This window comes from Lolium rigidum, chromosome 7 (assembly GCF_022539505.1).
Source record: "Lolium rigidum isolate FL_2022 chromosome 7, APGP_CSIRO_Lrig_0.1, whole genome shotgun sequence".
Classification (NCBI taxonomy): Eukaryota; Viridiplantae; Streptophyta; class Magnoliopsida; order Poales; family Poaceae; genus Lolium; species Lolium rigidum.
Genome location: NC_061514.1, coordinates 167,318,499 through 167,330,356, shown reverse-complemented (window position 1 = coordinate 167,330,356; position 11,858 = coordinate 167,318,499). Strand labels below are relative to the sequence as shown.

The following is an 11,858-nucleotide window of genomic DNA, read 5'->3' as shown; positions in this document are numbered from 1 at the left end:
TCATCCATTTGATCTAACTAATGTATGTGTAACTCAACACCGAAATTATTATAAAGTAAACAAATTATAAAATTGAAAAGACTTGTAGAGGTGCATTCGCAGTCCCCGGTATGCCTCATCTCACCTCCATCCCTACTGATTACAGCTGATTCCTCTGATCACCTAATGATATTTTTGCAATGGTAAGTATTCAGATTTCCATGGGAATAGAAGGACCTGAATGGGAGATAACTACAACTGGTAGAACCAGCGTATCTACCAGGCCTAGGGCGGAGGTTGTAGGGGAAGGAGGGGACGGCGTGCGTGCGGAGGCGAGGGCGCCATCGCGCGGCTTGGAGAGAGGCGGCGCACACGGCAGGGAGGCGGCTAGGGTTTGGGGACTCCGACTCCTGAGGGAGTCGGCAACAAAAGATGTTTATTGCTTGATTGATCTTGTCGGTTACAACTCGTATTTATAAGAGAAACTGCGAAACCCTAATCTGCTAATTGGGCTAAGCCCCTAACTAAGCCTGGCCGGCCGGGCCAGTGGGCCCCCTCCGGCGGTAGACCAGACCGGTCATAACAACAACAATGTAGACCATTCACCTTGTTATAAACTATTCTAGGTAACAAATGGGTAAATCACTATGTTAGGATCTTGCAAAATAATTTGCACCAGGAAAACTTAAAAACATACATTAATTTGGAGATTCTCTCTGATCAATCCCCATATATCCAACAATACTTCAGAACATTTCATACCCCTCCCACGATTTCAGAGATCTCTTACAGGTCAACTGATGTTTAATGCAAGTTCTTCTTATCATACCGGCATAGACTGCAGCGATGTTTTAAGAGCATTAAAATGATATTAAGCATAGACATGGCGTATATTCACTTTGCGTTTTTATGCAAAACTGTGCTAAACTTCTGAACATAATGTTTTAATTTGGTATGTTACCCTATATTAATTATTGTGTATAGCCAATTCAATAAACCACTCATGAAGATGCCACAAATTTTATCAACCGAACAAACAATGGATTAAGTCTTAAGTTTTTACAACACCAAAAATTTCATATTTCGTAGTTTGTCTGCAAACACTTCCAAGTGAAATGGAGCAAGCAAAACATTTTAGGGTTGGGACATACTGCTGTGATAACTGGAAATGCACCGGTCTGTAGAGTGTGGATTATCATTCTTCAGGTTGGTTGCTTTAGCAAAACATATAGGTTATACGGGTACTCTCTGAGCACATGCAAGAATAAGAACCTGACATGAGGAGACCAAAGAAAGGACAGCTATAACTAATTCTATTGACAACTTCCAGAAGAAGATGTATACAATATATCCAGGAAAGTATCATATGTATGTGAGCGCAACATATCAGCATGCCAATTTAACAAGGCCCAAATGGTACTTAAAAGAACTTACAAATGCAGGACAGAAGTCAAATAAAAAATGCACTTCATACCAAGTATGAAACTATGTATCAAAAAGGATTGTTACAAAATAGGCACCGATAAGAAATCTTCATGCTAAACTCTTTGCTGAAGAGGAAATGCCTCATGGCAAGCCAATCTTTAGCATAGTTTATACATGACATTAGAAGCTTATTTTATAGCCTTATCCAAGTCTACAAGCTAATAAGTTTCACAAATTGCTAATGCAAGTCCGACACAGAAAACAAATTCTACATGATCCAGCATTATATCCTTGTAAATAAAGATCACAATGATGCTATGAAATGATAGAGCACCCTCTAACCATATTTGAATAATAAATGCGTAGGTGAGCTGCAACCTAAATATGTTGTATTCATGATTTAATCTTAGTTTGGTTGCAAGCATCAAAAGATATCTTACCTATAGACCGGTGCTTGTAGACTGGCCTTGGTGGGAGAAGCTTGAACCGAAGAACTATAATATCTAGAAAAAGAGACAAGTAAATTATAACCCAAAAGAAAGTAAATTATAACCCAAACGAAGGATGACTTGCACCAACCTGGCGATGTTCCAGTGCCACTCCAGGAAGGCCCGCTGCTCGTTCGTGTTGAGCTTTTTAGTCATCGTGAAAAATTCAAGGAGAGCAATGGTTTAATTTTCATTCAACAAAGTGAAGAAATGTTGTTCAGCACACACCGGCATGGCATCTTGAGGTTGCCAGCGTGCAGGGCATCCTGCTCCTCCCGCAGAAACGGTTTCTCCTTCACCATCTCCCTCGTCACATTCCGCAATACAAATATTCGCCTACGTTGAATATGCAATACGTCCAACACCTTGTGGGGGATAAAAACAAAACTATCCCGGTGGGCTCTTCGTATCGATGTGGCCGGATCTCAGCATAGTGGACAGGACATCAACGCCTTCCGCATCGCCACGGTGGAGTAGCTGATCCACGGCTGCACGCTGAAGGACGACGTAGATGTCGTGGACCTCGATGGCGGACTCGAGCAGCCCCCCGTAAGGCAGGAGATGGTGAGCGTCGGGCCCTCGCACTGGTTCTTTTTTCCAAGGCCACCGCCTGCCATCTACACCAAATCCTTTTGCACCGGAAGGAGAAGCCATATGATAGCAGGGGAAGAAGAGCGGGAGGCGGTGCGGGCAGGGGAAGAGAGAAGGTCAGGGACAATATACTGTAGTGCCTCACTTGGTTGAAATCCGACGATAATCCTGGAGACGACGACTTGTCCGTGCGTCTGTCGGCCCGCTGACACAGACGACGGCATGCCGGCTCATGCGCTGGCCCCTGATCCGTGCGTGGCCGACGGATGCAATTGTGCCTCGTTATTTTGGTCTGTGTGTCAGCCTTGCACTCTGCGCAGAGTACAGTTGATGTCAACCATGGCGGTCGTCTGTAGTGCGAGTGAGGGAAGGAGGCGTGGTCTTCGGCTGCGGCTACATCAAGGCGAGGACCGCATGCGTTGTGAAGGAGATCGTGCGGGGTTAATTGTAGGAAATCGCTTTGTGAAAGGGATCGTGCGAGTCTGCGAGATTATGGGGCGTTTTTAACGGGGGATTCCGGGTGGAGAGTGTGGTCGCGAGGGAAGAGAGGGAGAGGGAGAGGGAGGAAGGACGACGGACCAACATATTGGTTGACGAAGAACCAACCTAAGATTGGGTGGTTATGTGGGTGGTTGTACCTCCAGTCCACCAGTGTATCTCATAAAGGCGGAATATTCATTCAGTGGGAGACGACGTTCCCGTCGATAGCGAGGCGCTTGTGGTGACTTTGTCAATTTCAAGATCCAATCCGCCAACTCAATCTTCCGGAGGTGCTCATAGGGGTAGGGTGTGAGTGTGTGCGTTCATAGAGGGTGAGTATATGCGCGTGTATGTAAACGCCTACGTTTATACTGTGTTTCTCAAAAAAATAAAACATATTGGTTGACGACGGAACCACTAGATTCTTTTTATATAGTAGAGATTATTTTAACACCTCAACAAGCACGCGCGTAGAACACAGAATTTTATCCACTCTGACAACTGAACTGCACTTGGGCAATCCTGTCAATATAAGTTGTCTGTAGTCCCCTCTCTCCTCCTTGGCGTCGGGTTTGTTAATCTTACCTCACGGGTCGACGTGCTCGCTCGTGCACCAGCCTGTATTGCCGCTGCTAGCGTCGACAGCCGAGTTTATGCTGTTCAACCAACCATCGGCGACGTAGCGGTAACCTGGCTCCGTCAGGTGGACCCCGTCGAAATAGAGAGAAGACGACGGCTCCTCGCACGCGGTGGCACCTGGATCACCGCAAGAAACGCTGTCGTTGTAATTGTATCTTCCGGCCCCCCCGCAGCAAACTTGAAGAATATCTTGTCTGAACCCTGTCATTTCATTGCAATCATGCATCGATCAAAATCACCTTATTAACTTGCGATCACCACACAAGATATTTATATGGGCACTGAAATCTTGAAGCGCAGCTCACCAAACTTGTGAGGAGACTCGACCATCTCCATGACGGGGCTGAAGAAATCGGCGTAGACGATGGTGACGCCCGGGTGCTTGGCGCGGAGCCTGCGCAGGGAGTCTTGTAGCAGCGTGTTGTGGTGGATCCCGAGCTCGTTGTGCGCTCTCAGGCAGCCAGTATTGGGATCGTATTCGGACGGTCGGGCGTCGGCGAACATGGTCAGGATCGGCGGCGAGCATCCCGACGGGATCACCCCAGGAACCACCAGACTCGTCGCCCCGTGCTTGATCAGCCTCTGCATTAGCAAGCATCCGAGTAAAGCAGTTGCGCGCTGATCCATGCACGTAGTACCGCTTGATTGATTACCTCGATAGCCGCGGAGATTGTCTCGATGACAAGGGGAACGAGCGATCTGACTTGTTCTACGCTCCATTTCTTCAAGGACAGGTGGTAGTCGTTGACCCCGAACTCGCCCATGAAAAAGAGGGATCTGCCCAGGAACTGCTTGCACTCTGCAGCACGGTTGACGCATCCGCCATCACACGAAAAAAAAAGCATTTGGTTTATCTATTAGCTTTGCGAGATCGATCGTGGTAACTAACCTTGTGTGGAGCCACACAGGGAGGGCTTGAGCTTCTGGAACCACTCCAGCTGCACGTTTAAGCTGGTGTTGAGAGGGAACTTGCTGGGAGCCCCCGGGATGTCCCTGTCGTGGAAGAAATCGGCGTCGAGGGTGGTGGCGCCGGCGACGGCGAAGTTGGCACCTCGATCAAAGCTCCCGTTGTGCGCTAGTGAGGGCGGCACGAACGGCAACCCCAAGTTCTCAGCTGCAAGCAAGGGCAAGCACATCAGTGTATGATCACATCTAGCTGTGGGTGGCAGACCAGTTACATGTGCATGTACGTACCGAGGAAGTCCAGGATGAGGCGGCCGTCGGTGGTGCGGCCGGTGGGGTGGCCGAAGAAGGTGTCCCCGTAGGGAGGCCCCATCACGGTGACGGGGACGGAGTTAGCGGCGAAAGCGATTGGCTTGTTGCCCGTATCCGCGAAGGAGTCACCAAAGCTGAAGATGGAGCCGTACCGCCCGTGATCGACGGAGTGGGAGGCCGAGAGGACGGCCAGTTCCAACTGTGTGAAGAGGAGGAAGAGGAGCACGACGGCACACTGCAACAAGTGCTGCTTCATCTTCATGGTGGCGTAGGGGGACGTCGGGGGGCTTCAGTTCATCACTTGTTGATGCTGCACGGTTTTGCATCCGCGGCTTGCACACTGCAGCAGGTGCTTCTTTGAACACAACGAATTTAAAGGCAACTATATCTACCGGTGTCACATCTACCGTCCACTATCTGCTTTAAGATTGATGAGCCTTTTGACATTTATTTAATATAAAATTAATAAATGAAACATAAGTGAAACTTTTATGAAACTAAAGTAATACTCAAAAAATATTGTGAAACAGTCTGATAAAAAGTAAAACTGATGACATCATTGCTAACGTCACTACGGTTTGGTTCACAAAAGTATTCGTGTTTCAGTTACATTTTAATTATATTTCAAATGTGTTTCATAATTTTGTGAAAGAATTGAGCAGCACATGACTAACATCATTGCTGACGTTACTCCGATAGATGTTGTTGCATGTAAAAAGAAGTTGTCGGTGCTTCTTCATCTTCCTTCTATATCTTCGTGATCGTACGTGGAAGCTTCAGTTCTTTAAAGTTTGTCAGAAATAGAAAATGACCCTACTAAGTCTTTGAAGAAATTGTATGGCCGTCTGCTCGTGGGGCGGTTGGATAGGATCGATGAGTAGACAAGTGGTGGCACAGAATACAGATCTTCCAGTAAACTACACAAGCAATTTACAAACTTGGAAGAGTCTCCGATAGTTCGCTCGCGTGCAACCTGAGTGACCCTATTGAAAACCGTCCGCTATGCGTGTGTAATTTTCGCAGGGATACGGAGCGACTGGCATACGAAAGTCCTTTTTCATATGTATTGTGAAAAAATATTGACGTTCCAACAAATTCGTGTTAGATATATGTATAGGTTTTTCTTATACCTTTTTGTATACCGTATGATTTGTGTACGGATACAATATAAAACGATGTACAAGCTCTATTCCTATATTAACATGAAACCGTACCGAGTCCAAGGTACGTTCCACACCATAACATTAACATGGTATCAGAGCCCCTCTCTTCCGTGACCTAGCTGCCAAGATCACACTGCCGCCGCTGTATTCAGCCGCCACCGCCGCATCAAGTCACGTTGCCACCGTGCAGATTCCTGCCGTCGCCACCGCACACACCAAGATCAAGCCAAGACAAGCCAAAACCTGCTGCCGCCGCCATAAAACCCTAGATCAAAACCAAAGCCAAAAACTCCCAAGCCAAGAAACCAGTCGCCGCTGCAATTTCCTTGTCGCCGCCGCCAAAACCCTAAGATCGTCAAACCACTCCTGTGTCGATGGCTTCCTCTTCAGCTACGGTGATCGCTACAGCCCTTGGAGCTCCTCCCACTCAGCTGTTGACGCGGGAGAACGTTCTCGTCTGGAAAGCACTTGTGATCCCTGCACTCCGGGGTGCTTGTGTTCTTGATCTTGTTGAAGGTCGTGACCAAGCTCCAGTGGAAACCCTTGATGTCGAAGATGCTAACAAGCAGAAGACTACGGTCGTCAACCCTGCCTATGCGACTTGGATCGCCCGAGACCAACAGGTTCTACGTTGGCTTGTTAACGCTTTGTCACCCGATGTTCTTGCACATGTTGTCGGGCTTGAGTCCTCCGCCGAGACGTGGAAGGCCATCAACGCCCATGTTTCTGCCTCATCGAAGTCTAGGGTGCAGCATCTGCGCACTGCCCTAGTTGAAACCAACAAAGTCGACATGACCGCCGACAAATTCTTCTCCAAGATGAAAGTCATTGCTCAAGAACTTGCTGCTACTGGAAAGCCCGTCGATGATGACGAACTGGTCTGGTATGTGCTGAAGAATCTTGGTGGCTCTTACAACAATCTCATCACCGCAGTCCGTGCAAACCCCAATACCACCCTCTCAGACCTGTTTAGCCAAGTACAAGCTTTTGATCGCATGCACAAAATAGAAGAACCAGACACTTTCACTTCCTCCGCTAGTTTGGCTCGCCGTGGAGGTGGTACTCCGTCTCGTGGAAAGGACTGGGATCGCTAGGATCGCTCGCGTGATGACCGGGATCGCCAGGACCGTTGGCGTGATGACCGTGATCGTCAGGATCGCTGGCGTGATGATCGTCCGCGCCGTCGTGATGATGATGGGCGTGGGCAGGGTGGAGGTGGTCACCGTGGTGGCTACCAAGGACGTGGTGATGGTGGAGGCTACCAAGATCGCCGACGTGATGATAATTGTGGGCGCCGTCGAGATCGTCAGCCCATGCGCTACGTGGACACAACCTGTCAGATCTGTGACATCCATGGTCACCCCGCTAAAGATTGTTGGTAGCGTTATGGTGATGATCGTCGTGATGATCGATGTGACAATGGTGATCGTGGACACAAGGAAACTCACAAGGATGCAAACTTTGCCTCTCATGGAGTCGACACAAACTGGTACTATGATACAGGAGCCACCGACCATATCACTGGTGAGCTGAACAAGCTCTCCACTCATGATGCTTATCATGGACAAGATCAGGCCCGCACTGCTGAAGGAAAAGGTATGCACATTAGTCACATTGGTCATTCAGTTTTATGCACCCCTCATACATCTTTCAATCTCAATGATATCCTTCATGTGCCTAGTGCTTCAAAAAAAAAAAATTATCTGTTCATAGATTCATCCTTGATAATCATGTGTTTATTGAGTTCCATCCTTTCTTTTTTGTGATTAAGGACCAGGAAACACGACGCATTCTGTTTAGAGGTCCATGCTATGGAGGCTTATATCCCTTGATGCCTATCTCTACTGCGCCCTCCAAGCATGCATACATCACAATAAAGCCGTCTTCATCTACATGGCACCGCCGCTTAGGACATCCCTCTTCTTTTGTGGTTCAACGAGTTCTTAGGACAAATAAAATATCTTACACCCCAGAGAGTACTCCATATGTTTGTAATTCTTGTCAGTTAGCAAAGAGTCACCAGTTGCCATATCCTACATCTAGTAGTAGATCTACTGTTCCCTTAGAACAAGTTTTCTCTGATGTATGGGGTCATGTACCTCCCTCTGCTGGGAAACATTTATACTATGTAACCTTTATTGATGATTTCAATAAATTTACTTGGATTTACTTGCTCAAAAGTCGTGCTGATGTTTACCAAGCTTTCCTTAATTTCCAACAATATGTTGACCGCAAGTTTGCTAGGAAAATTGTGACTATGCAAACTGAATGGGGGGGTGAGTATGAAAAATTGAATGCATTCTTTCAAAAAGTTGGCATCACCCACCATGTTTCATGTCCACATGCTCACCAACAGAATGGCTCCGCTGAAAGAAAACATCGACATATAGTTGAGGTAGGGCTTGCTTTACTTGCTAATGCCTCTATGCCCCTCAAGTACTGGGATGAAGCTTTTCTTACTACAACATTTCTCATTAATCTTCTTCCTAGCAAATTCATTGACCTCCAAACTCCTACTGAACGTCTTCTCCATATTAAACCAAACTATGATGCTCTCCGTGTTTTTGGTTGCGCCTGTTGGCCTAATCTTCGCCCTTACAATACTCGCATGTTAGCTTTTCGCTCCACACGTTGTGTGTTTCTTGGGTATAGTCCTCTCCACAAGGGTGTGAAGTGCCTTGACATGTCCACTGGACGTGTTTATATCTCTAGAGACGTTCTTTGACGAAAATGTGTTCCCTTTTGCCTCCTTGCGTCCAAATGCCAGTCCACTCCTTCGAAAAGAAATTCTTCTCCTTCCACCTACCACCTCTAGCTCTCATGAGGGTGCAAATACAACTGATGATTATGTGTCTATTGTGCCTATTACTAATGTGTCGCAGGTCTCTGAGGCTACTGGCGAAAATTTGGTGCAAAACCATGCTGAAAATGTTGCTCAAAAATGATGTACAAGATTCTGCAGAAAATGATGAATCTGGCACAATTTTTGATGAAGTGTGATGACCCTGCATACCACTGCATGTTGTAGTATGCCAGTCGTTGATATAACATTCACAAAGTACCATTCCGCAAATATTACATCCCTCAGAGTAGTACAACAGAACATAGCAGGTCCATAACTCATTCACTTATTATTACAAGCATAGTACACATATCGTCTCGGAGCTCCTCTTGGGTCCTAAGAGGGATACTCCTGGGTTCGAGGCGAACCCAACTTAGCTTACAATATAGAAGTCTCATTAAGTTATACATTTATTCTCTCGAGCAGCTAAGTATTAAGAGTTCGTGCTGCTCGGCTACTACTACTACTCAATGTTTCTAGGCTTGATCTCCTCCTGAAGCCTTCCCGGTTCCGTAGACGATGAGGTAGTCTACGCCCTCGATACCTCCAGAGAGGTCTGGTTCTTCATAGCCGATGATCTCGGCTCCTTCATTGTTGTCGTAGTCCTCCTCTAGACGATTCAGACAATCTAAGCATGGGATTTAAGAGTGGTATGAGTACGAGTGTCGTTGCCTAATCGACGGTACCTCGGAGGAGGGATCCTCACGAGGGGGAGAAGAAGTAGGGGCCATAGGGCGGAGTGCACACGGGACGGTGGTACGCGAGTTACCCAGCTTCGGAACACCCGCACGATGACAGGGGCCTACTGCTGCTTGTCTGGAATTATCTGGGCGCTTTCGCGTTGTTACAATGAGTTGTGGTTGTGCCTCTAGGGCTCCCGGGATCCGGCTTATAAAGGCGCACAGATCTAGGGTTTACATGGAGAGTCCTAGCCGGATTACAGATAGCCTAACTACGGTACAATATCTTGCCGTGCACGTCACGGATGCGCCTTCCATATACATCGTACTGGATCCGGGTTCCTCATGGGCCTCCATGGATCCGGGTAACTCCTATGTCGGTACGGATCCGGCCTGCTGATCCTGGGCTGGACTTCTTCCTTCATGATCAACAGCAACTGGGCCGCCCGATGGGCCACATGCCTCATCACCGTCTGTGGGCCACCCGGGCTTGCCGGATCTAGGCACCGTCGATGGTACACCTATGAAGTATACCCACAACAACGAGCGTACTCAACAAGTTCATTATAGATAAGAGGTGTTTAATGCACTAGCTACGATATTAGACCAGAAAGTCTAATACCAATGCAAGTTTTGGTAAACTTTTCTTCGAGAGATTGCTTTTATTCTAAAGAGCTATGTCCGTCAGCCTTCACCGGTTTACTAGAACTTCATGGAGCTCCTTTCCGGCCGCGTTCGCAGTTCCGTATCCCGGAACAGGGAGTGACAGGTCACGATTCATTACTCTCTGCAGAGGTGTGTTGCTTTACCCATAAGAGATCTTAACCTTGGTGCCAACCGGGCAGCTTTCCCATCCACACTTTCTTCGGTGTGAGGCCCGGTATAAGGTCTAGCCAATCATGTTCCTCCGCTACCTCGAACACCCACCCTTTGTTGCATGCCCCGACCCTGGGTCCTCACCGGTCCCATTATTCCCACTCACGGGTGGACCCTGACCACGACGACAGTTTGGGATCGAACGAAACTCCTTCGCCGGTAGCTGCAACCCATCATAGACCGCAATACCGTGGGGACTTAAGGCTTCCCCAGCCAACCGCTTGCACTTCGAGCGACAAGTGTCTACGGACTATGCCGTGGGGACTTAAGGCTTCCCCAGCCAACCGCTTGCCCCGACGGATACAAGTGTCTACGGTAAAGCGCATCCGTTGATGAACGAGAGGTGGAAACACTTTTGACTACTCCGTCCCACTCCGGATCTTATGGTTAACACGGGTATTACGGCACAAGAATCACTGGCGACATTTGTTGTTTAATCCTAGATGGATATAAGCCCGTGCAATGGAACCTCCACCATATCAACACAATCCATGGTTCCATTGCCCACCACATAGTCATATTCATAGTTATGAAAGTAGTGGTTGTGATTTTTATGCAATAGTGATAACCATAATACTTTGCAAGTAATTTGATAGAAGTACTCAAATGACATGAGCAAGTGATGAACTTGCCTGAACACTGCAAAGTTTTGCAGTTGGAAGGTGTGGACTGACCCTTGTCCTCTGTTTCTGAAAAATAGCATCATTGTCCGATAAGGGCAATGGTTAAAGAAGCAATTATGCATGATTCCAGTTTTAGGGTTTGTTCCCCCCTTCCGATGTCGTTGTTATTTTATGAGAGGTTAATACTAAGATAGATTTGGAGATACTCTGTTTAGGATGAATACAACCTTGAAATATTGTCAAGGTGTTTTTAAAGTCCAATTGCATTAATGGACTTATTTTCATTTTAGAAAATAATATATGTGGTTTAAATTCTTATTTAAATCATCACAATAAGACTTATTCTTAATTGTCTTCAAAAATTCGGTTTGATATTTTATTTAAATAGAGAATTTTATGCTGATCCTTTTTCATATTTTTAATTTATTTTTAAGAGCTTTTATCAATTTTCTATTGAATTTCAAAGTTTCATGTTTTTATTGAATTGTGAAAAGTCATTTTTGCCCCTGGGCCCACCTTTCAGGGTGGCCCAGTGGATTGGGCTAAACCAGCTCGGGTCCAACCGACCCGAGCGGTCGCTTGCTCACTCCCTCACCTCGCGCCGCTCGACCTAACCCTAATCCCCTCCGCTCTCACTGGCGACCTGCGTCGCCCGCACCGTCGCCGGCCGATTCCGGCGGTCTCCGGTCGCCATGGCTTACGCCATGGGGCGCAATCGAACCGCTAGACGACGGCGATTCGTTCCCTCCGCGTCGATTTGGAGCTGACGCCGTCCCTCGCTCGTCATCGACCCTCACCGCCATGCCTAGGGTTCGGGATCCGCTTGATCCCGTGGCTCCCCAAGCTCCGGGCGTGAT

General features: G+C 47.4%; 1 protein-coding gene across 1 annotated transcript; it reads right to left on the bottom strand.

Annotated features, from left to right (window-relative positions):
* Positions 1 to 3,365: 3,365 nt before the first annotated feature.
* LOC124679109 (GDSL esterase/lipase At1g28600-like) lies at positions 3,366 to 5,122 on the bottom strand. Its single transcript, XM_047214932.1, has 5 exons — positions 4,797 to 5,122; positions 4,492 to 4,716; positions 4,256 to 4,401; positions 3,908 to 4,184; positions 3,366 to 3,803 (listed from the first exon to the last, which is right to left on the bottom strand). Exons 1-5 carry the CDS (start codon positions 5,077 to 5,079, stop codon positions 3,550 to 3,552), a joined length of 1,185 nt encoding a protein of 394 aa, XP_047070888.1. The 5' UTR covers positions 5,080 to 5,122; the 3' UTR covers positions 3,366 to 3,549.
* Between the last annotated feature and the right edge of the window lie 6,736 nt (positions 5,123 to 11,858).

Excerpts from the sequence above, each read along its gene's own strand:
- LOC124679109 (XM_047214932.1), bottom strand. The coding sequence starts at position 5,079 with ATGAAGATGAAGCAGCACTTGTTGCAGTGTGCCGTCGTGCTCCTCTTC. Across the intron at positions 4,717-4,796 it reads CCTCATCCTGGACTTCCTCG|CTGAGAACTTGGGGTTGCCG; the intron begins GTACGTACATGC and ends CCTTGCTTGCAG. Across the intron at positions 4,185-4,255 it reads CAATCTCCGCGGCTATCGAG|AGGCTGATCAAGCACGGGGC; the intron begins GTAATCAATCAA and ends TTGCTAATGCAG.